The sequence below is a fragment of the Populus trichocarpa genome, chromosome 11 (assembly GCF_000002775.5).
Source record: "Populus trichocarpa isolate Nisqually-1 chromosome 11, P.trichocarpa_v4.1, whole genome shotgun sequence".
Lineage (NCBI taxonomy): Eukaryota > Viridiplantae > Streptophyta > Magnoliopsida > Malpighiales > Salicaceae > Populus > Populus trichocarpa.
In genome coordinates this window covers 2,410,855-2,436,877 of record NC_037295.2, presented here as the reverse complement: position 1 = coordinate 2,436,877, position 26,023 = coordinate 2,410,855, and the positions used below count along the sequence as shown (strand labels likewise).

The following is a 26,023-nucleotide window of genomic DNA, read 5'->3' as shown; positions in this document are numbered from 1 at the left end:
CTTCCAACTTCAAGTCAGCTCCATCTTCTCAATTTTCCTCTGGCTTCATGGAGGTTCTAACGGCTATCAGAGTGGTTTCAATGGTCATAACACTGGTGGTTATTTTCACCATCGTGGCTCTCAGTTTAGGGGCCGTGGTAGAGGTCACCATACTTTCCAATCTGGCCAATGACATTATCCTGCTCAACCAAGCTCTAATCCTGGTATTCTTGGTCCTGGAACTGATATGCCTACTTGCCAAATCTGTGGTAAGAGAGGTCATGTTGCTGCTGATTGTTATCAACGTCACAACCAATCCTCAGCCCCTACCTCTTCTGTTCAATGTCAAATTTGCTGGAAATATGGGCATTCTGCCATCCAATGTTATCATAAAGGCAACTTCTCCTATCAAGGCCGTCCTCCTTCCATCAATCTTAGTGCTATGGCTGCTACCTTTCCTCCATCTCCTGAACCATTTTGGGTGGCTGATACTGGCGCCACAGCTCATATGACATCTGATTTGTCTCACCTTCAGGAGGCTACTTCTTACTCTGGTCCTGATGCTATTACCACTGCCGGCGGTTCAGGTTTGAGCATTTCTAGTATTGGCTCTTCTGTTTTGCCTATTCCACAATGCTCATTACAATTACACCAAGTGTTGCATGTTCCTAAGCTATCTCAACATCTGCTGTCAGTTTATAGGCTGTGTAAAGATAATCATTGTCGATTTATTTGTGATGACTTTGGTTTTTGGATTCAGGACAAAATCACGGGGAATGTCCTTCTCAAGGGCCTGTGTAGTAATGGTTTATATCCTATTCCTTTTTCTGTTTCTTCTAGTTCCCACACACCTTTTCACCTTGCATCAGCTTCCCATCGTAATCAGTCTTGCTATCTTGGTCAACAGGTTCAAACCAGTCTTTGGCACAAGCGATTTGGTCATCCCTCTAATAGCATCACGTCCACTCTTCTCACTCAGTCTCAGATTCCCTTCACTTCAGATCCTACCAAGTCTGTTTGTACCACTTGTTTAGCGGGCAAAATTACTAAGCTTCCTTTTCCATATCCAGCAGTTAAGTCTATTCACCCTTTAGAAATCATACATAGTGATGTTTGGGGCCCTGCACCCGTAATGTCTGTTGATGGCTTTAGATATTATGTTAGTTTTGTTGATGAATGTACACGGTACTCTTGGATTTTTCCAATGATCAATAAAGGAGAGGTTTATTCTATTTTTGTCCATTTCCATACATTTCTAGTTACTCAATTTTCTGCTACACTTAGGATCTTTCAAAGTGATGGAGGTGGTGAATATATTAGCACCAACTTCAAAACCTATCTTCATACCAAGGGCATTGTTCATCAAATGTCATGTCCCTATACCCCTGAACAAAATGGTCCTGCTGAGAGAAAGCATAGACATATTGTGGAAACCGCCGTCACTTTGTTACAAACTGCCCATCTCCCTAATAAATTATGGTTTCATGCTTGTGCTACTTCCATCTATTTGATTAATAGATTGCCTTGTCAAATTCTACGGCTGAAATCTCCTTTTTTCTTGCTGTATGGTTCTTCCCCTGTCATCCATCACTTGCGCATCTTTGGTTGTGCTTGTTTCCCTTTACTTCGGCCTTACAACACTAATAAACTACAGCCAAAAACTTCCACATGCATCTTTTTAGGCTATGCTGGCCAATATAAAGGGTATATTTGTTTTTCCCTTCATACCAATCGTATCTTTGTGTCTCGCCATGTCCTCTTTGATGAATCATTGTTTCCTTATATCTCTGTGCCTATGCCTGCAGTCTCTCCTTCTCTGCATGTGTCTGTTGTCTCTCCTTCTTCCCCATCTGTCTCTCTTCATAACTCTGTTTTGCCTCTTGTTTCTTCCTCTCCTTCCTTTTCTTCTACTCCTTCTGCATCATTACCTTCTTTGTCACCTGGTCTGTCTTCACAGCCCTCATCTGACTTGCACTCCCCTGCACATTCTCCTCTCCCCGTGGATCCTGATTTCCACCCTGAGCGCCTATGTGTAGTTCTGCCTCTCTCCCCCATGAATCTTCATCCCATGACTACCAGGTCTAAAAGTGGCATTTCCAAGAAAAAGGCCTATTCTGCCACTGTTCAGTCTCTTGCTCTTTCTCAGGTTGAACCTCGTTCATTCAAGATTGCTTATGCCACTATTGAATGGCAATCAGCCATGCAGGAGGAAATTGAGGCCCTTCATGCCCAGGGTACTTGGGACCTTGTTGCTTTGCCACCTGACAGAAATCTTGTTGGCTGTAAGTGGGTCTATCGGCTGAAGAAGCATGCTGATGGTTCTATAGCTCGCCATAAGGCTCGATTAGTGGCTAAGGGGTTTAGTCAAGAGGAGGGTATTGACTATGGAGAAACCTTCAGTCCTGTGGTGAAACCCACCACTGTTCGTCTAGTTCTTGCCCTTGCAGCTCACTTTAATTGGTCCTTGCGGCAGCTTGATGTGAAGAATGCATTCTTGCATGGCATTCTTCATGAGGAGGTTTATATGACTCAACCTCCGGGCTTTGTTAGTAAGGCTCATCCCTCTGATTTTGTTTGCCGGCTGAGGAAGTCTTTGTATGGTCTTAAGCAGGCTCCTCGTGCCTGGAATGAGCGGTTCACCAGTTTTTTGCCCAGCTTGGGGTTTCAAGCATCTCTTGCTGATTCCTCTTTATTTGTTCAGCACTCTTCTCATGGCACTCTGATCTTGCTACTCTATGTTGACGATATCATTCTTACTGGCAACCATTCCTCTCTTTTTTCGTCTGTTATTGCTGCTCTGTCTCAGGAATTTGACCTCACAGATTTGGGTCCATTGCATCATTTTTTGGGGCTGCAGATTTCCTACATCTTGGCCTTCACTTTCATCCTGGTCCTCTTCATTTGCAGGCCTATCGTGATGCCGACTAGGCTGGAGATCCTAATGACCGCCGGTCTGTCTCTGGTTCTCTTGTCTATTTTGGTTCTAGTCCTATTTCTTGGGCTTCTAAGAAACAACATACTGTTTCTCGTTCGTCTACGGAGGCTGAATATCGCGCTCTCGCTATCACTGTTGCAGAGCTTGCCTGGATTCGTCAACTACTTTGTGACATTCATATTCCTTTACTTCTTCCACCTTTAATTCATTGCGATAATATTTCTGCTATCTCCCTTGCTTCCAATCCAGTGTTCCATTCCAGGATGAAACATCTCCAGATCGATTATCATTTTGTTAGGGAGCGGGTTATCATGGGTGATTTACTGGTCCAGCATGTCTCCTCTAGTGATCAGTTTGCTGATATCCTCACCAAAGGCCTTTCCATTTCTTTATTTCAGCATCATTGCTCCAATCTCATGCTTGGCTCCTCCCAGCCTGCGATTGAGGGGGCATGTAAAGATATCAACGGTCCTAATGATGCCAAGTGTCAGAAGATTAGCAATTAATATTGTTACAATGCTGTTAGTATTTTTGATTACAAAAGGAGAATCTGTTAGCATTAATAGTGTGTGTAAAAAGGAAGAATATTCTTCGTATAATATATTTCCAATACTACATATATAAACTGAGTATGAGTAATGTAAACATCAAGCAAAAGCAAATAATAAAATAGTGCTAGAATTCATCTTCTGCTTCTCTGTGCATAACAGATTCATTCATTCTCTGTTCTTCGTTCTTTTCACTCTCTGCTTTTTTCTTCATTTCTATTTCATTTCTATATAAACATTACTGTCTATTAGTTACCTCCACCATTAGCACATTCATAGTACAAGAAGCTAGGCTGAGCTATGGCCAGAGAAGCTTGTCAAAAACTCCTGGGGCTGTTGTACAGAATTTATCTAAATTTGATGGTGAGCCTATGAAAGATGCTTTTGGTTATCACAGTGTAGTGGGAGCTCTTCAATATCTCACAATTACAAGGCTTGACATCGTCTTCACTGTTAATAAAGCATGTTAGTTTATGTAACAACCAACTTCAGTACATTGGCTTTCTGTCAAACGAATTCTTCGATACCTACGTGGGACTATACATGATGGCTTACTTTTAAGTTCCTCAAATCAGTTGACAATTGAAGGATTCACCGATGCTGATTGGGGGGCTCAACCTGACGATCGAAGAAGTGTCAGTGGCTACCTCATTTATCTAGGGGTAATCTAATTTATTGGTCCTCTACCAAGCAAAAATTAGTCTCTCTCAGCAGTGCAGAATCGAAGTATAGGGGGCTTGTTCTAGCTACTGTGGAAATTATTTGGATCCAAGCCTTGCTGCAAGAACTATGTGTTCCTACCCCTGTTGTCCCCATACTCTAGTACGACAACATTAGTGCCTATCATATGGCCAAACATTTTGTGTTTCATACCCGAACAAAACATATAGAAATTGATCTACACTTCATTCGTTATCAAGTTCTACAAGGGAAAATAGAATTACAATTCGTTCCAACTGAAGGCTAGGCTGCAGATCTCTTGACTAAACATCTCACAAGCTCAAGGTTCTTGTTTCTCAAAACATAGTTGTGCCTCGTTCCAAGACCCTTTCACTTACGGGGGGATGATAAACCAGTAGTAGAAGAAGAAGGATTGGTTACATGAAGAACTAGTTAAGAAGAAGAAGTTGTTACGTCAGGATTGCTGTTAATTATTTTCTTCTTCTTATAACTACCTGTATCAGAATTGTAACCAATTCTAACTACTTCATAACTGCCTTAGCAGCAGTTATTATAACTGTCATGACAGTTACAATCTGTAACTATATATATATATATATATATATATATATATATATATATATATATAGTGCATGCGAATATACAAAACATACAAGTGAAATATAACCTTCAGAAGAGAAGGAATTCTCAATTTCTATCTACTCCAACCTTCAATGCTTTGAATTGCCAACAGATTGTAGGTCATAATCTTGTAGGTCCGATTTATCTTAGGAAGTCAACTATTCTAAGTTTCTCCATAGATACACAGCTAGATTTGGCTTTAAGGTCTTGTTTAAGATGTGTTCAAGTCTTTTGACCAAACAAAGGAGACTGAACCTGTTGCCTTTTTCTGCCAGAACAAATGTGTTTTAAGTCTTCCGCAATCTTTGCAGACTCTTGGGTACGTATGACCGTTCTTATAAATCTAAATTAACGATTGAAAGTGGAGATAATGGGAACGTTCTTACTTGACCAAATATAAAATATAATAAAAAAAATCAAAAGCATAGGGAAATTACCAAAATTCCCTTGAAAATGATAAAACAAAATGGCCACAAAAGGCTTTTTTGTCTTTTTAAAAAGGCGATTATCATGTCATTTTAAGGGCAATTGATTCTTTTTAGAAAGATAAAAATAAAAAAAAACAACAAAAAAGATTAGGGTACATGAAGCACACTTGTAGGCGCGTGGGAGGCACCCACGTAGTTTGGGCGACGCCACTAGACATCTAAAAAATACCTTTCAGCCATGTCATTAGAAGCATCATCGTGTTCTTTTCTAGTTGTGTGGTTCGTGTTAGTGGTTGTGGTCTGGTTTGTTGCTAGTATGCTTTTTTTTTTCTTTTCTTTTATCTCTTCTCCTCCAAAATTTATAGTTTGACCTTCTTTGTTGTTGAGATTTTAGTTTCAATATTTATTCTTTTGATTTATAGTTTTTTTTCTTTGTCTTTTTAAAGAAGTTTTATTTGTTTTCAGCTTCTTCCTTCAATTCCAATTTATCAAATATTATATTTTTCAATTTGGTTCCTTTTCTTTTGATTTTTTGGGTCTTTTGTTAAATCGATTTGTTTTTCAATTTCACTTTTCAAAAAAAAAATTATTTTTATTTTAATTTTGATCTTCATTATTTTGATTCTTTTTTTGGGTCCTTTCATTCAATTGATTTTTCTTTTCAAATACACCCTTCAATCAAAAATAAAATTTGTTTTATATTTTAATTTTAATCCTTGTTTTTTTAATTGTCATTTATTTTTTGTTTTGGATCTTTTTGTGCAATTAACTTTTTTTTTTCCAAGTTAATCTTTTAATATTTAATTAGTTAGGAACTAAGATTTATAGTTTTTTTAGAAGATGTTTTTTATCTAATTCTGTGAGTCATGAGTTTGAAAGTTAATGCATGTTGACTTTTTTTTTTCTTTTTAGCTTTGTGATCTACCAGCTATTTTTTAATCAATGAAACCATTTGCTACGTAGGTTTTCTTTTAATTATCTATTTTAACCCATAATGATTAATGGAAAGGTGTATAAAATTGCTTCAGCACATCATGCTCTATTATCTCCTTTCTCAGCAGCTAAAAATTATACCAAAATTCTATAACATGCCTGTAATTAATTAATTAACGGCCTGGTACTGCTTCTCCAACTTTCAATGCTTTAAATTGCCAACAGAATGTAGGTGATAATCTTGTAGGTCCGATTTATCTCAGGAAGTCGACTATTCTAAGTTTCTCCATAAATACACAGCTGATTTTCCAGAACAGTGGTTGATAAATTTATTTTTCCAACGAAAGCACTCACAAAGTGGGCCGACAGGAATTTAAGCAATATTCCAGAGACTACAAATATTGATTAACCACTGTTCACAAATTCACAAATTCACAAAGTGCTAATAGTGACTACAAATCAAACCTCGATCGCCTTATCTCCTCCTTCTCTTCTGATACAAGTATTGATTATGGGTTTTACACTGGCTCCTTCGGCGAAAACATCGACAAAGCTTATGCAATTTCGCTTTGTAGAGGAGATAAAAAGCCTGAAACCTGCCGTAGTTGCATTAAAAATTCCAGCCAAGTGCTCTCACAACTTTGTCCGAACCAAAAGGAGGCCTATATTTGGTATGATGATTGTATGTTGAGGTATGCAAACCATACCATTTTTAACAGTATGGAATTCGGTCCGTACTTTTGGATGTACAACCCGGTTAATGTTACCGACGAAAATGAGTTCAATGAGGTGCTAAATGCCTTGTTAGGCAGACTGATAAATTTTGCAGCGTTAGGTGATTCACGAAGAAAATTTGCAGCAGGAAATGCGACCGCAGAAAAGTCTCAACAAACGATGTATGCACTTGTTCAGTGCACTCCTGATTTGACTCAGCAGCAATGCAGCGATTGCCTGAATCAAGCTATCAAATTGATTCCAACATGCTGTTCTAAGAGGCAAGGAGGGAGGGTGGTTTCACCTAGCTGTCACTTTCGATACGAAAAGGACCCTTTCTATGACCTTGCAAGCACTTCGCCACTGCCACCATAGGCAACAGAACCAGCATTTCCACACCAACATCGTGAGGAAAATAGGTATTTCAGATTTGTTATCAGAATATGTTCTGTAAGCAAATATGGTAATTTTTTATCTGCTTTCAAATTAATTCAGGAATGATTACGTTGTCTAATCACATATTATGATTTTATGATCCTTTTTGCAGCTATAACGCAACCATACGTAGTTCGAACTGCCATCGCGAATGTCCTTGCAACATGTATGGGCCGCCTGACCGCAAGTCCTCTACCTAATGTCACTTTTCTTGTTTACAGTACTCAGATTTCTTTCAAAACAATAAATTAAAATAGCTATGATCTGTATGGACGTCTATTTCCTCTCAATCTATATAATAATAAGAGCAGTTTGGACACTATTTTAATTACATATTTGTTCAATGAATATCGCTCAGTTATGAATTTTGATATTAAAGTTTCAATAATTGTGCTGTCAAGATATTATAGTTACACTTTTATTATCTTCAAATACTAGGGTAGACTCCGGTCAATGACCAGACTCTATTAATTATCTTCCAACTTTTGAATTTTCAACTCTTTTATGGGCCATCTTGTAGTTCCAACTAGATTGATGTTCTGTGCTGTATTGTTGGCTGGACCAGACTTTTATTCTGTTAATGGAAAAAAAATATTCAAATAATAATAGCATTTTTAAATAAATAAAAGAAATTCGAGAGTCGGATTATTAACTTAATTAAACTGAATCAATATCGCTCTTTTATGAATTTTGAATTTTTTGTTTCAAGGATTGTATTGTAAACATATTATAGTCACACTTTAATTTCTTTAGCTTTCATAAATTTTTTGTCTTGATAGAGTTCTGGGAATTTACGCCTCTGTTATGCGGAAAATAAAGAATGTGTAATTTCTACATCGATCAATGGCCTGACTCTTCATTCCCACGATTCTAATTAACAAATTAAAAAGAGTTTGGATATTTAGAGTGTGTTCGGGAACACGATGCAAATCGTGTTCTCTTAAATTTTAAATTTTTTTATTTTCAAATCATTTTGGTATGCTGATGTTAAAAATGATTTTTTAAAAATGAAAAAACTTTCTTTTGATGCATTTCTAAATGAAAAGCACTTTGAATCATCACCGCTACCACAATCCCAAACACACCTTTTTTTTTGGATAATCATCGAGAGTATATTGAAAAGACCATAAAATCAATAGCCAAACTAAAATACAAGGATATGAAAAAAAAAAAAAAAAACAGACTTAGAAAAAAAAATTGATCTACTACAGCAAACAACAAAAAAACTATCTAAGATTTCTTATTACATCACAATTTAATATTATCAGAAGATCTTAAAAGATCCCAAACACACCTTTAATTACCTCGCCGTGCTTTGTGACAAATGCCAAACAAGTTTTAAAATGGCTCGAAATGTAGAGTATGGTAGCCTGGGAATAGATTTCATTATGACAAGCTTAAAGAAAGATAGAAATTTCTGTGAAGAAAAGGGGACAATGTAATCACTAGCCAAAGATCTCACAGCCAATAGTAGAAGATGAGAAACACAAATAATTTTTATGTGGGCTAAAGGAGGAGTATGGAAGCACTCACAAGTATATATATTAGAAAGAACTTTTATCATAGGAACGAGGTAAAACAAGCTTTGTGCTAGACACTTGCTAAATCTCATGATACAACCTGTATATGTATATGTGACCTTGCAAACAAAAGACAAAAATTGAGAGAATGTGACATACGAGTAGAAAAATGCAAAACTTTACTACAACGTAGCTTCGACAAATATGTGAAACATCAAAGGCATAGGATGGGCTAATTAAGGAGACATGTAGAGTAATATGGTTCTTAATACTTGATGTGACTATAGAATATACTAGGATGGTCAAAGATTACATCATATAATTAATTTATTTGATTACTAATGATTTTGTAGGTAAACAAATAAAATGGAAGAAAGGAAAACGTCCTTTAATTTCAATAATTACCAAGTAAAAGTTTCAAAATCTTGGTTTATTTTTTCATGATCTAATATGGTGAGCTTCTATATATTCCGATAAAATTCTATGTGAAAAATGTTGGGGTATTCTGGCTCCCCATGCGCAGACCGGTGGTGTACTGATATTTGCTCATCGGAGGCTTAAGCACACTGACACAATATTTTACGTGGTTCGGCAAATTGCCTACATCCACGGGAGAGGTCCATTTTATTAGAGATAGAGAAAAGGATACAATAAATACATGGAGGAGGAGAATCACTTCACTCTACTCTACTCCCAGCTCTCTTTGGTGCTCTTACAGCTGCTGCAATGGCAGCAAGGCTGCTGCCATTGCAACTCTCTCTTTTCTCTCTATTCTCACGTTCACTCTCACACACTCTCACAACCATCTCATTTTGCTCTCAACAAATATGCCTCCTTTATAGGCATTTCATGGTCAACATGGAGGGGCCAATAATGCCTTAAAGCATGCCACCATTTGTGGCATTAATGGAGCAACCACTTGCTTAGTGGTGGGGTATTGCCACTAAATGGCAATATCCTAACAATCACCCCCTTTGTCATTTATGTGGGCAATTGTCCTCTTACTTCTTCAGCACAAGCTTGCATTCTGCAGGTCTTCCAAGCTTACCATTCTGAGAGCGTCTTCAACATAACATTCCCCTTCGAGCGTATCAACCATGCTCGGTCCGGAATGATTTTTCAAGCCTTACACCAAGGCTTATAACACCCCCTCAAACGAATATTCCCAAGTGCGACAGTCATTGAGTATTTCAATGTGATCACAAGCTCACCACTCTTCCAAGAGTCTACTCATCCAGGAGTTACGCCTGCCCTCTGTTCCACCTTAGGAACCACGCCTTACTTCTCTGTGAGTCTCTCGCTCTTAGTCGTAAGAGTCCAGGTAGCTCTCCACCTTTAACCATGGGGGCAGCCTATTAAAGGTTGATCCATATCTGTCTTCATACTCTGAGTATTACAATGCCATTATCGAGCTCACCACCTTGACAAGAGTCAACTCGTTCCCGGAACCTGCGCATGCCCTCTGCTCCTTCATAGCAGTCGCGTCTTAATGCTCCACAAGTCACCCACTTATTGTCCAAGGCAAATATCTTCTAGCTCATTGATCTTTAGCATGGGGGCAATATCCATGAAAGTCAATCCTGCATTTGTCTTCATACTCATCATAGCCACTTCATTGGCTATACACCTGTCCACTTATATCTAGCCATCACATTGGCTCTGGGGTTGTTCTGAACTGGGCTCATATCGTGGCCCACACACCTTCTCCTTAGGTGTCTCCGCTCGTCGTCATGCGGCGGTCTGAAATGGGGCTCCTATCGCGGCCCTCACACCTTCTCTAAGGCGTCTTCGCCCGTTGTCATGGGGCGGTCGCATCCTCCTTCAGCTGAGATGCTTTAAAGTGGCTCCAAAATTCTCTACCACCATGTGCACTATGGGAGAGATTACTGCCACTGACTATATAGAAAGAGAAAGTTGCGGTATACTCCTCGCAATCCTCCACCTTGATTTCTATGTTTGGAGCTTCTATGCCTTTCTGCTTGATAGCTCCACCTACACCAACTCTCTTTGGTGTCTTCGCCTTTCATCATAGGCGGTCGCCTTTTATCACAGGCGTTTGCACCCCCTCAATTAGGTGCCTCTGCAACAGCTCTCTTTCCATCCTTGCATGCATTGGAAAGGTCTTCGCCTATTGTCATCATCAAGAGCATAAGAGACTTCCTGTTGTACAAACTTTAACAGTCTCTACTCTGAGCTTCATCTGGGAACACTTCTTCTCCTTGCACCTGTTGTCTCATTACAGTACCTCATTGGATCCTACGAGTACTCTTGCACAATCTCCGCGTGCCCTCGTGCAATTTCTGTTCTCCAGATTTCTCCTTATTCCTTGCTTACGTTTGACAGCAGCTCATCCTGTCATAACACCTGTCCAAGTCAAAATAGGGTGCCAATCTTTATCCCCTTACTGTATTGCTCTTCCATTATCAGGGTCTTCATCAATTCTTCCCTCGAGAAATCACAGTCATCGAATCTAACTTCTTTGGAGAAATCACCACTTCATCAGATCCTTGATCATACGGAACCCAACTGTTCCCTTGTGTCGTCATCCTGCTAGTCTTCAACCGTTTCATTACAAACTGCTATATATACGAAAATAGTACCGTATGGATAATCCTTCCACTAAGCAAGTTCCCAGGAAAGATTGGAGGGGTCACAACGGTCCCGCTTAAAACCCAATCTCCTAGACAGAACTTCTTAGACCATATCTATCCATCGTACTGTCTTTCCGTATATACAACCATTTGCTAGCTTTGTTGCGGCTTTCCTTTACAAGTGATTTGGAATATACTGGTTTAATACATGATTTCTCAATATCTGGCGAGACCACCAGTTCTTAGACTCGTCAAGATTGGTCTTCATCAATTTCTACTCTCCACCTCAAATCGTCCACATGATCGGGTATCCAGAGTGTCCCAATTTTGCCTTCCCTCTAGGCAATTAAAATCTCTCCACTTAGCAGTTCAGCACATGTAATTGGGTAAACATGTGCACCTTCTTCTTCTTCATCTCCATCGACCACCATGATGCCCTTCAGATGCCTTTTAATCGGGCAATCTGTCTTAATAATTCACCACCACCACTTTCGGTCACAAATCTCAATGATCGGACCATACCATTGCATCCAGAACGATCAAATTAGCTGGAAACAAGTCAGAAATCATCCAAATCGCACTTCAGACGGCTAAGATTTGATCAAAACAATTCTGGCCTGATGAGCGGCCCAGATTCAATCTCAGATCCGGTTGCACGTAGACTCTGCTGCACAGAATCATTTCCCTCGGCTCGCGGCTAGCGGCTCGGCTCGGCTCCCAAAAGGCTCGGCTCAACTCGGCTCGGCTCAGCTCGGCTTGCGGCTGATGATGTGGCATGTGGGTCCCACAGTGATGACATGTCTGATGGCTGGATGCTGACATGCATGCTGACTGGACGATGACGTGTTTGCTGACTGGGCGCTGGCATGGCATGCTGACTGTGTATGCTGGCGTCATGAGTACGTCATGATTACGTCATCCTTATCCGGGTCTGGAACGTGGGTCGGGTCGTCTGGTATTCGGGTCGGGTCAACTAATCCGGATGAAGAAGACGCGTGTGACGCGTGGCGCGCGTCTATGCGCGTGGCCAGTCTCCTCGCCGGCGCGTGACGACGCGTGCAGACGTTTCCGACGTCCGATTTCGACGCTGTTTTCAACAGTGGCTTCGTCTCTTCCTCCTCTACATAGTGGTATGGTCAAAACACAATTTTGACAACTTTCATTTTTGAGCAAAATCAAACACCCCTTTAAACCATGTGCTCTGATACCAATCGTTGGGGTATTCGGGCTCCCCATGCGCGGACCGGTGGTGTACTGATATTTGCTCATCGGAGGCTTAAGCACACTGACACAATATTTTACGTGGTTCGGCAAATTGCCTACATCCACGGGAGAGGTCCATTTTATTAGAGATAGAGAAAAGGATACAATAAATACATGGAGGAGGAGAATCACTTCACTCTACTCTACTCCCAGCTCTCTTTGGTGCTCTTACAGCTGCTGCAATGGCAGCAAGGCTGCTGTCATTGCAGCTCTCTCTTTTCTCTCTATTCTCACGTTCACTCTCACACACTCTCACAACCATCTCATTTTGCTCTCAACAAATATGCCTCCTTTATAGGCATTTCATGGTCAACATGGAGGGGCCAATAATGCCTTAAAGCATGCCACCATTTGTGGCATTAATGGAGCAACCACTTGCTTAGTGGTGGGGTATTGCCACTAAATGGCAATATCCTAACAAAAAATAGGGAAAGTATTTTTAAATATTTCCATGAAGAATTTATAAGAAGAGAAGTATTAATCTTATTGCTCCATTACGTTTTCAAGTGATGTATATCAGATGCCTTGAGATGTGCTTGTTAGTTACAGATTCAGATTTGAAAAGATTTAAACATGGCTAACTTTAGACTCCTGGATTGATGAGACTTTTCGAGAATATGCATTCGAGAGAGAGAAAGAGAAACGAGGATCCAATTGTGAATAAATTTGATTTTGAATTTCCAACACTGTGTTTCTTGTCCAAAAAATGGATATACCAACAATTCTGTGTTTCTCCAAGAATATTCATATTCACAAGTCCTCAAACCAAACAACTAGTTCCATGTGAACTAGTCAATAGTCTTTATTGTGAAAGGCAATGTGTATATGTCTTCCACAGTCTTTGCAGAGTATTTAAATAATATCCATTTTTTCCATAGAAATTAAGCAGTCAACAAATACACCAACAGAAAATTTCACACGGAGATAGGAATCATCTCCCTTCCAATATTTGGATATTTATGAAATTAAAAACCGTACTGTGGGTTAATTCAGAATCTGATCGACTCTAATTCTAGATCGGGTTTCACAATTGATATAGAAAGGAGATAACTTGATATTATTTAACCTTGTTCCGATCAATAGAATTAACTACTTGTGCCATGCTTGAATCTTAAATGAATCCTTTTTTCACCCAATAATAATCACAAAGAGAAAGTGAGGTTCTGCAATGGCAATGGCGGCAATTTGCTTATTACCTATATCTATTTCCTGACATCTCGAACTCAAGCTAACTTCCAAAGCATAGGTCGATAGGGTAAAAAGCCAATCTGAAAACTTCTTGGTACAAGAGTCCCACACACTTGTGAAGTTGATCCTTGAAATGTTTCCACAATTCCTCACACTTGTGAAGGAAGGAATGTAATTCTAAAATCTCATTAGATACTGTGATAACAATTGTTTTTAAATATAATTTTTATTTAAAAATATATTAAAATAATAATTATTTAAATTTTTAAAATTTATTTTTAATATCACCATATTAAAATAATCTAAAAACATAAAAAATAATTAATATAAAACTAAAAAAAATATTTTTTTTTAAAATTGCACAGCGAATGATTATACCCTTTGATTTAATGATATAATCATTTGCATATGATTTAGTAATAGACTTGACTTAAAAAAACAATTACTGTAAATTAATTATATCATATGATTTAATGTTTTTATTTAGAAATGACTTAATTGAAAAATAATAAAAGCATAAAGGAAACGTAATTTAACTTTTACATTAAAATAAATTTTTAAACAATTCAAATGGCCTTGAAATAAATCGATATGTGTCAGATATATATATATGAAATGAAATTTTATAATACAATCTTTCATTTGATAAAAAAAAATATTTATTCTGGAAAAACAATTCCCAGAATATTGTTGGTTCATTTATTCAATGACTCGGCCAATTCTGTTCAAACCCAGATGTTGACAGCCACCCGTTCTTTTTTTTCTATTCTCTAGTTAAGACTATATGTTCACACCGTTATTACTTGGACTATCTCGTTCAATAATAAGGAACATTTCCTGATTTGATGCCAAAGTCAAGCAAGGAAATCACCACCAATCCTTGGAAGTGCATGCATTGTCTTCCATTAGTCCATATAAATCTGAATGGGGCTGTAAGTACAATCCTGCATATCATTCTACCAGATACAGAGGCAGGAAACAGAACCTATGGCTTCTTCAAGATTCCTTTTTTCAGTCTGTCTTCTTTTCATGAAAGTTCTGGCTATGGCACAGCAGCCATCAGAGTTCAGACCAGCCTGTAATGTTATATAAAGACTGTGTAGGAAAGGGCAACTACACCACTAACAGTACTTACCAGGAAAATCTCAATCAACTCCTCACCTCTATCTACACCAACACTGAAATAAACAATGGCTTTTACAATTTTTCCTACGGCCAAGACGCCGACACAGTGTATTCAATTGCACTTTGTAGACCGGATATCAGTCCTGATGTCTGCCGTGTTTGCATAAGAAATGCTAGTGATTTCTTGGTAAGACTCTGTCCAAACTTTGTGGAGGCAATCGGAGGGTTAGATAACTGTATGGTACGCTACACAAACCGCTCCATATTTAATCGCATGGAGAAAGGACCTTATTTTTGGGTGTATGATGATCGAGTTAATGTCTCTGATGTAGTCGGGTTCAATCAGTCACGGATGACTTTGTTAGGTAGGCTGAGCGATCAAGCAGCCGCAGGTGATTCTCGTTACAAGTATGCAATGGATCAAATAGATGTCCCGAAGAACTTTCAAAAAATATATGCACTTGTACAGTGTACTCCTGATTTATCTGCTTCGGAATGCAGGGATTGCCTGTATAATGCTTCAGGACTTATTCCACAGTGTTGTGATGCAAGACAAGGAGGAAGAGTTATTTATCCAAGCTGTAATTTTAGGTATGAAATAGACCGTTTCTATGACCCTCCGACTAATTCAATCCCGCCACCACCAGATTCAACTTCGAATAATACAGTTCCATCACCACCAGCTTCAACTTCACAAGGTATGGGCACAACTTAAAGCATGACTAGATGAAATACTTGTCTTCAACTATTTTGAAATTGAGTATGTGAGTTAAGGCTGTTAAAGATTCGATTCAATTAATGATCTATTCCCAGCAATTTAGAAGTTAACCTTTTTATATTGACTTAACTTACTATATATGTTACTACTTGTTACTTATTAGACATATCTATAAATTCATTCTAAACATGTGTAAATCAGATTTCATTTCTGGTTTTTAGGAAAGAAGGGCAAGAAGAGGAATGTCATCATCATCATTGTCATTGTTCCAATAGCTGTTTCTGTGATTCTTATAGTTTGCGTTTGCATCTTCTTAAGAGCCAGGAAGCAGAAGGAGGAAGAGGAAGTTAAAGGTAATTTCAGAGGCTATTTCCAATGTTAAGGACATAAAACCAAGCTTTTTATGGCTTAGCATTCTCAAACTGAAGCTTTAAATTACTTTGTTAGAAAACACCATCTTTTATATGAAGAAATGTTTCAATCAAGCCCTTCGGAGAAGCGGCCTTTTCATTTGCTTATGCGTTAGGATTGCTTTGGTGTAGATTTATATGAAATGGAAGATGTGGAATTGTTCCAACTTGATTTTGGCACTGTCAGAGAAGCAACAGGTAACTTCTCCGAGGATAATAAACTCGGACAAGGAGGATTTGGCACCGTGTACAAAGTAAGGGAAAATCATTCACCTGTCAAATATGATTCCACTTCAGACATTTGGTAATTTTGGACTAGATTCAGTTTGTTCTACACATTGCTGATTTTGACATGATTTCAGGGCACACTTGCTAATGGACAAGATATAGCTGTAAAAAGGTTGTCTAGGACATCTGGACAAGGAGAGCTAGAATTCAAGAACGAGGTCATGTTAGTTGCCAAGCTTCAGCATCGGAATCTGGTTAGACTCCTGGGTTTCTGCTTCGAGAAAGAAGAAAGGATTCTTGTCTATGAGTTTCTCCCCAACTCGAGCCTCAACAACTTGATATTTGGTATATTCGTCATTCGGTTCCTTGATAGAGTTTGAACATGTAATCTCCATGGTCAGTTCAGGTAATTTATCTAGTTCTAGTTGATTTGCAGATCCAGTCAAGCGTGTACTTCTAGATTGGGAAACCCTCTACAAAATCATTGAAGGCATTGCAAGGGGTCTTCTTTATCTACATGAAGACTCTCGACTACGGATTATTCATCGTGATCTCAAAGCTGCTAATATTCTGCTAGATGAGAACATGAATCCAAAAATCTCAGATTTTGGAATGGCAAGAATGTTTGTTATGGATCAAGCTCAAGATAGCACGAGTAGAGTAGTTGGGACCTTGTGAGTATATACTGCCAGTCTGCCACAAATTTTTTAAAATATAATAAATTGGTAGGACAAAAATGAAATAATTTATAGTAGATTTTCTGCAGCCATTTTTTAAACTAGAATTAATCCAATCTGATGATTCCATGCAGCGGGTATATGGCTCCAGAATATGTTATCCGTGGACATTTCTCAGTTAAATCAGATGTATATAGCTTCGGTGTCTTAGTTTTAGAAATTGTTAGTGGTCGAAAGATTGGTGGCAGCGGCATAGGAGACGATGGAGAGGACCTTCTAACCTATGTAAGTATCAACAGTGCTTAATTTTATTGATTCTGTTTGAATAACGTGCATGAACTTTATCTAAATTTTTGCAGTCATGGAGAAAATGGAATGAAGGGACACCTTTAGACATGATAGATCCTACCTTGAATATTGGTCCAAGAAGTGAAATTATGAGATGCATCAACATCGGATTAGTTTGTGTTCAGGAAAATGAAGCCCTCAGACCAACTATGGCTCAAGTTTCTATGATGCTTAGTAACTACTCTGTCACTCTCGCAGCACCCTCAAAACCTGCATTTTTTATGCACGGAGAAACGTCGATTCTGCCATTGATGAATGCTTCAATGTTAACTGAGTCGGATGAATCCAGAACTAAATCTCCCCAGTGGTCTAACAAAGAGGTTTCCATCTCTGAGATAGACCTCGATGACATCCAAAGGTAATGGGCAAGTTACTAAGCATGTTGGTGGTGCAACTTTGCTTCAAATTAAGTCACATCATATTATTCGTTTTGGTGGAAGCAGAAGCTGTGGTTTTTTTGTTGAACTTGAAGCCAAATGCTGTGGTGCAATAAGAAAAGAATAAAAAAGAAGGACCATGTTAGATTTCCGGATTGTTCAATTAGGTCCTTCGTTATATTGCTAATGCCTTATAATTATTGTTCCTTTCTTATTTTAAATTCAACATGGAATACAAATGCGCCAGCTACTTCTTAGATATTTTTGTTAGCAATATTTGCTAAATTTTATAGATTGAACTAGATAGTTGTCGCTATTTGTTAATTGTGAGTTGGGTATTTTTTTTTTTAATGTAATAAAATGATGTTTAGACTATGCTAATGATTTTAAGAAAGCAAGAAATATTTAATACTTGGATCATTAACGTAACCGTATACAATAAATTCAGTTAATTTAATAATATAATTAAAAAAAATATTAATAGTAAAAAAATACAATAAAAAAATAAAGACTAAATCTGATAAGAAAAACACTAAAAAGAGATTAAATCATAAAAAAATAATTTAATTAGAAATAGTTGAATAAACCTTCCATGCATACGTAGGAATAGTTGCTGCTACTGTAAGTTCCTTGTAGACTAAGAAAAAATCTGATTTGATTTGGATTCTTTTACTATCATCCTTTTATTTTTTTAATTAGCTTGAATTTTCTTATATAACTTAGACAAATAATAAACAAATAATAAAGCTATTTTTCTTTTATATTTCTGATTTAATTACTTTTATTGTTTGTTTAAAAAAATAAATTGTTAACTTTCTATTCTTATAACATTAGAAAAAACAAGCATTATAAATTTGTCATAAAACCGAAGACTGATTCGAACTTTTCTTAGATTTGGATTTGATATAAAGGTTATCCTCCTTAACATCCCAAACTCCTCTAGATTAAAAAGGAATGAAATTATAAAAAAATTAATTTAATTAGAAATAGTTGAATAAACCTTTCTTACATACATAGAAATAGTTACAGCCATTATAAGTTCCTTATAGACTAGGAAAATTTTTATCTGATTTGAATTTTTTTACTGTTGTCCTTTTAGTTTCTTGATTAACTTAGATTTTCTTGTATAACTTAAACAAATAATAAAGACAATTTTTTTTTGTATTGCTGATTTAATTATTTTTCTTGTTTGTTTAAAATCTTGAAGATTTGAGATTGTTATAAGATTGAAGACATTAGCCTTTTAATTCACAAGAATTGAACTTTTCTTGAACTTGGATTTGATGAATTAAAGATTATTCTTTATTCTCCCTGAACACCCCAAACTTCTTCTAAATTCATTTTTGTGAAAATCCCCTTCAGTTTCTTTTTAAGCTACCTGTAAAAAACATGTTTTGTCACTTTTTATCACAAAAAAAAAAAAAAAAAAAAAACCCGGTTGATGTGAACTGTTTCATGCCTAGAAGATTTGAGATGAACGAGGGAATCCCATCAGCTACACGAGCTCAAATAAATAAAAACTGGCTTGCCCTGTCAAGCTTGTAACCTATATTTTGCGTGCACAATTTTGATGGGTACTTGATTTAGTCCAGAAGTACATGGACCATCATAACATATATATTTTCATTAGATGGGCCATCCCTATATTGGACAACTAGAAACGTTTAGATTTAATTTTGTAAACTTCAATATATATATATATATATATATATATATATATATATATATATATATATGATATCGTATTATTTAATTAAAAAAATAATATTTTATAGTTATCCTAGAAACCATAACTCAAGCCTTAATCTATATATAAAAGCCTTGGCAGGCATGATAACTATGTTACTATAAAAAATATTTTATAGTAAGCCAGCAGACCTATAGTTTGATTAGAGTCTGCAACTTCCATTTCAAAATTTTTCTAGTTTGAAACCTTCCTACTAAAGTTTAATTTGCTCCGACAGAATCAACCTTTTGCTTTTCTATTTATCTAAAATCGAGCTGAAATTCTCTTTTTTTTAATGACATAAAACATTCTCAAGCTAGCTTATGTGCAACCAAAATTAATTTCCATCTCCTAGCAATTTTATAACACTCCCCATGTTCTTGCCCGGTATATCATGCAGATTGTGGGCTATGCTTATTCAACCACCTAGATGTTCAAAAGATATTTGTGGGCCAAGCTCCCTTACATGCAGATTGCGGGCTATGAACGTTTTACTTGGTGCGTGTAAGGTAAGACGGAGAGAACATTCGGTTGAATTGCTAACTTTGGCCCAACTAAATATTCATAGAATTGCAAGGCTTAAATAGCACACACAGCAATATGAAATTGGTGGATCAAGTATTTCCTTAGATTGGGTTTTATTAAACAATTAAAGCCCATTCATACAATTGTCACGCTATTTCCTTCCATTTCTTTTTGCTAGAATTCCTTAACCAAAAAACTGAAGTCCCCTAAAAAATGACATCGCGTTTTCATAAAAATAAAAAATAAAAAGACAATTTGGGTGGAATCCATTGCCAAATATAGATGGAAAGGCAAGATTGATAATTCTAAGACTTGAGGGACAAAATTGATAAAAACAAATTATGAGAAGACAAGATTCAGACTACATAGTTTGGTGTCATTTTCGAAGTTTGTCCTAAAAGAAATTTCCTCAAAGGAAATCGTGTTAAATCGTGTTGATGTGTCGAGGTTTCGCTGTTCTGCGGCACGAAGCTTTTGTTTTATTGGTGCTAACTCATTCGTCTTGCCCCATGGGTAGAGTGTATGAAATATGCAGGTCTTGATGGTACTGGAAGAATGAAAGAGTTGCTGCTAAGCATCATAATAACTGAATCCATGGTTGGTCTATCTTCCACATTTTCTTGAACACATAGTAATCCAATATGGACATATCTGATAGCCTCATCACTTCTTGAAGAAACCCTTGTCAAAACAGGGTCTAGCAAATTTACAGCTCTTCCTTGATTCCAACTGTCCCATGTCTGCAAGAAATTAATTTAAAATGTGCACATAGAAAAGTAATGCCACAAAAGGCACAATTATGGTTTTCATAACAATAACTGAGACAGTATTTGAACTACTTGAATAATAGGGACTTAAATAGTAAATAGTAAATAATTCAATAAAAGTCTTTTAAAATGGTTTTCATAATCAATAATTCAAGATTTGATGAATCTTTGAAAAAAATAGTAAATAAAATATATGGTAGACAATAAAAATATTGAAAAATAGTCTTTTAAAATGGTTGGACAGATGATATAAAAGTCACCTATTGAAAAAGCAAAAACTAATATTTAAATTAAGATATGATGAACTTGCTCTAAAAAAATGTAGAAATTAAGAATATAAAAGAATGTTATAGTTTTATATATTTTATTCAACTCATGTAGAATTTATATTGCCATACAACAATACATATATGTTTCATCATCTTCTTCAAGATGATTGAAATAATTTTGTGATTGTCTTGAATTGTTCAATCCCTTCATTTCTTCCTTTTATTAAGGAGAAAATAATCAAGACTATTAAATTGATTATTTCCTTAACAATAACAAACCCCATTCTTTCGCTATATGATGAGGAAATTATCGAGGATCTAACTCAGTAATTGAAATCTCATTCTTCGATAGTGGGATAATCTTAAGCTGGGATTGCTCCATCGTTGAAGTATAGCTCAATGAAGAAGCTGGTTCAAAAGGTGTTTGTAAAGTAAGAGAGGAGTTGCTTAGCATCTGAACAACTGAAGCCATTGTCGGCCTGTCAGCTACATTTTCTTGAACGCAGAGTAACCCAATGTGGATGCATCTCATCATTGCAGCTGTTGAGTCGTTCCTCAAAATGGGATCTATAAGATCTAAAGCAGTCCCTTCCCTCCAACGTCTCCATGCCTTCAAAATTTATCCGAAGTGAATTCACAATATTGAAGGGTAAATATCCATGTAAATCTTTCAATGATGTGTTTGATTTGTAGATAGTTGTACTTACATGGCTCGTAAGGTGCTCCATGTCATCTCCATTGCGGAAACTAGGTTTTTGACCGCTCACAATCTCCAAGACTAGCACTCCAAAACTAAACACGTCTGACTTGACCGAGAACTGTCCTTTCCATGCATACTCTGGAGCAATATAGCCACTGAAATGGTACATTAACATATCTTAGTTGCAATGGAGCGAATCATAAGCATTCAGTATTCACACCTCTTTCATTATTGCTATAAATTAGACTTACAAGGTTCCAGCGATCCTCGATGTAGCATCATGAGTTTGATCAGTTTTCATTAACTTTGCCATTCCAGAATCTGAAATTTTAGCATTCATGTTTCCATCTAACAGAATGTTGCCAGGCTTGAGATCACGATGAATAATCCAGAGCTGAGAATCTTGATGCAGGTACAGAATCCCTCTAGCTATGCCTTCTATGATTTTGTAGCGCTTCTCCCAATCCAGGACTAATCGTTTGTTTGGATCTAAGCGTTCATAAAATGAGAGCTTCAGAAACTTCGGAAAACTTGTCTATAGAATTTGACACTAGTTATAATTCTCTTACAAACATGAATTGATCTTGATAAAAAAAAAATGATGAGGAAAACAAATGTATAAGATAATATGGAATTCAGGATTACCATGTATAAATTGATCAAGACTTGAATTAGGCACAAACTCGTAGATTAGAAGCTTTTCTGTTCCTTCCAAGCAGAACCCCAGTAACCTAACAAGATTCCGGTGAGCAAGTTTGGCTAGTAGCCCTACCTCATTCCTAAATTCTACTGCTCCTTGCCCAGAATTACTTGATAATCTCTTTACAGCTATAGCTTGTCCATCTGCAATTATACCCTATAGCATATATCCATTGAGAAAAAGAAACAGAGAAAATTAAGTGCATCAATTTGAAATATGAATTAACCTTCAAAGAACTTAATTTTTTTATATAAAAAAATCGACACCGTTTCTTTTGTCAGATAAAGTACCTTGTAAACAGCACCAAAACCACCTTGTCCAAGCTTATTATCATCAGAGAAGTCGTTTGTTGCAAGTTTGATGGTGGCAAATTTGAATTCCCAGCATTTTGTGCTACTGTTTTCATCGAAATCTTCACAAAATGCAAGTTGTTAATGTTTTTGTTTCCAAAGTTAACTTGTAGGATGTTTGGAAGAAAAACAAATTATCTAGTGAATTTGATTCGTATCAATGAACCCAAGCTGTTTATTATGTAAGAACCAATAAGCAATAACTTACTTTTGACCTCTTGCTTTGGCTTCCTAAAACGGAAAATGGTGAGAATGAGGATAACAAGTGCCAAGAAGATAGATGTAGGGACGATGGTAACAATAACTGTCCGAGAAGCATTATTCTCCTTCCCTGCCAATCCCAGCCATGTTTAAGATAGAAATTACAGAAGCTGAAACTGGAAACCGTGAAACAAGTGAAATAATTTCAGTATAGAAAAAGAAATTAGCCTACCTTTCCTGATTGTGGTATTGGTTGGTGGAGGAGATGATGGAGATGGAGATGTTACTTGAGGAAATAAGTTGTAGAAGGGATACAAATCCCACCGAAAAACACAGTTTGGTTTCTGGGCATAACCTCCTTGATACCCGTTGCAACAACTTTTATAGTAATCTACGGAATGTTGTAGGCAATCTCTGCAATTACTCGGTGATACATCAGGAGTGCACTGCATAAATACATAAATTTTTTGAGTGGATGATAGGTCTGCCGTCTCAGCTGCTAACTTAAACCTGGATGAGCCCGTGGAAGCTATTGTTACTGTGTCTGTCATCAAACCACTCCAAATTTGAAGAAACTGTCTAAAAGATGGGTCAAGGATACCCGTATTATATCCAGCATCAGTAGGAGATAGCTCAAGTGATCCTAAAAAATAACGATTCGCATAATGTACAATACATGGAACTGGATTCCCTCCCCATGAAATTGCTTCTTTTTGGTTTGGACATGCTGCCATGAGAGTTTGAATAGCAGAATTGACGCAGCTGGAACAAATTTCAGCTGATGCGGAAGCCATACAGAACACAAGACCATAAACTGTGTCATTGCCTAAACCTATTGTAGTATTATAGAAACCCCCATTGGCTGTGACATTGGAAGCTAGTGAACGGAGAACAAGGTCTCGGTTTTTTGCATAGGTGCTATTAGCTGTAAAGTTTCCTGTGTTATAACAGACTTCAGCACCGGTAAGAGTGATGCTTATGATAATAACATGAAAAAGAAGAGAGACGATAGTTTTAGAACCCATTTCATCAGAGGAAATATTAACTGCTGTTCACAATTTCTTTCTTCGTGAAAGAAATCCCTTGCATAGATGGTATTTTATATACCTAGAGGCTATTGGCCACATTGGCATGGCCAATTTGTCAACGAATTTAGGACAAAAAAAGAGGTAGCAATTTCGATGGTGCCATCTATTGGAAAGTACTATATATCTTGACTTTCTGCGTAAGAATCGATCAAGAAGTTTTGAGGTTAAATCGTGGGATTTTCTTAGAGAAATTCAAGTGACTAATTTTCTTTGTGCATTTATTATTTATTCATTTTCTATTGCAGTGACTCGATTACTCTTTCTATTATTTATTTATTTATTGTAGTTAGGCTGCATTTTAGTTTTATGGCAAAGGTAGTGGGTGGGAAATGATCGGTAGCACAGTGTGAAATGGCGACTTTACTTGTGGTCCCAATTCCTGACTGCTTAATTGCCTTTAGACTGTTTAAAATTCTTCAAAGACTCCGTGTGAAGACATAGACACGTTGGCTGTGACAAAAAAAAGAGTCAATAGACTCAGTCAATACTAACTTCTTGTTTGGTTTGAAGACTTACCGGATGTCCCACACTGTGTTAGAATTTCAAAACTTTGATGTTGGAATAGCAAAACAATGTCATTAATTAGCGAATATCGGAATCACTAGCATAAATACCCATGCGCATGGTCGCAGTTAACATTAGAAAATTAGTTTTAACTTGTTCCATTTCTAGCGCTTTGTTGTGGGTACCGACTTGAGGTGTCGCAAGTTTTTTTTGCAAGTTTTTTTTTTTTAGTGAACATTACTTACAATATCATAATGTTTTCTCAAACGTAAAAACGAAAAGAAAAGGAGAAGGACATGGAAAACTCTTTTCCATTGTTATTAATCTTGTCCTAGCATGTAAACATTAAAATGTCTCTACCTGGTTATTTGCATAAATCAAGAAGCAAATTGATTGTGTGGAAATTGATCGAAAATGACCAAATTCATTTATAAGGTCTAAAGGTATCCTAAATGATATAAAAAACATGGGTAGGCTTAATTAAAAAAAAAATCAGCATGATATATTTTCTAGTTTTATTTTTAGGTGGAGACCAAGCAAATTATCCCTTGACCAACAAACATGGGCTAAAAGCAAAAATCACGACCCGAGTAAAAGGCATAACCAAGAAGTGTCATCTTAAACATTTTCCCCCCTATCCTTATTCTCTCCTTGGCTAACCCTGCACGAGGCTTGGGTTGGGTTGTATTAGAGTCTAAATTGAAGAGTTGTTAGATAATTACGACTAAATAAAAAGGAAAGGGCTTAGGCTAAGGTGCCAAGCAATTTTGTGTTGTTCTGGAAATAAAACAACAATACATATGGGGGGATTATTGGTATCACTAATAATAACAACTATTGCAATTAATTCAAATAAAAACAATTAACCAACAAATAATTAAAGTGTTTAAAATAAAGAATATAAGGATAGAAATTGCAAACTTATTTTTAATATGGTTGGGCAAGCCTACATCAACTTCTCAAATACCAAACTGTACTTAAGTATTGTATTTTTTCACTAATTCAAGTTCAAAGAGTACAACAGTCATTTGATGAATACACACCAAAATCTTTACACCAATTGAAGATATTTCCTCTCCAAGATTTTTTTGTCACTTGAAAATATGCACTCTTAAAGATTTTCCATTTGTGACGAAACCTCACCAATGCCAAGAGTTTTATCATAACTCTCAAAGGATTACAAGGATGATTTTGTTTACTGTAAAAAAAAACAAAAAAAAAACAATTGGAGCTTGTATCTCTATAACTCATTTAATATCACTTAGAATACTTGAAAGTGTTTATGTGTAGTGAGTATAAGAATTAATGCTCTAGCGCTAGAATATGAAGATTAAAATTAGCACAACTTAGAGTATGATATGATTTATGATTTCTAGTTTGTTTGAAGTAGTCTCTATATCATATTTGTTTGAAATCCTCTTTTATTTTAGCAAGAGCTTTTTATAAGTAATTATATATTGATAATTCTAAACAA

General features: G+C 36.7%; 2 protein-coding genes across 5 annotated transcripts in view; one reads left to right on the top strand and one right to left on the bottom strand.

Moving 5' to 3' along the window:
• LOC7485557 (cysteine-rich receptor-like protein kinase 34) overlaps positions 1-24,021 on the bottom strand; it is a 55,885-nt gene extending 31,864 nt beyond the window's left edge. Inside the window, exons 1-7 of one of the 4 annotated variants that reach the window (XM_052445624.1) lie at positions 23,190-24,021; positions 22,965-23,087; positions 22,697-22,818; positions 22,352-22,562; positions 21,958-22,195; positions 21,714-21,861; positions 21,213-21,616 (exon numbers count right to left, since the gene is read on the bottom strand). In XM_052445624.1, the coding sequence (XP_052301584.1) occupies positions 21,314-21,616; positions 21,714-21,861; positions 21,958-22,195; positions 22,352-22,562; positions 22,697-22,818; positions 22,965-23,087; positions 23,190-23,982 (1,938 nt within the window). In that variant the 5' untranslated portion in view covers positions 23,983-24,021 and the 3' untranslated portion in view covers positions 21,213-21,313. Of the gene's footprint in view, positions 1-21,212; positions 21,617-21,713; positions 21,862-21,957; positions 22,196-22,351; positions 22,563-22,696; positions 22,819-22,964; positions 23,088-23,189 lie in introns of those variants that run through there. The other 3 variants (XM_002316588.4, XM_052445623.1, XM_052445625.1) reach the window with 3 other exon arrangements.
• Positions 14,824-17,940, top strand: LOC7485558 (cysteine-rich receptor-like protein kinase 44). The gene is given in 8 exon segments (XM_002317181.4): positions 14,824-14,892; positions 14,894-15,659; positions 15,901-16,032; positions 16,222-16,343; positions 16,452-16,662; positions 16,754-16,991; positions 17,129-17,279; positions 17,354-17,940. Coding segments are annotated over 8 exon segments (2,040 nt in total). The 3' UTR covers positions 17,705-17,940.
• Positions 24,022-26,023: the final 2,002 nt, after the last annotated feature.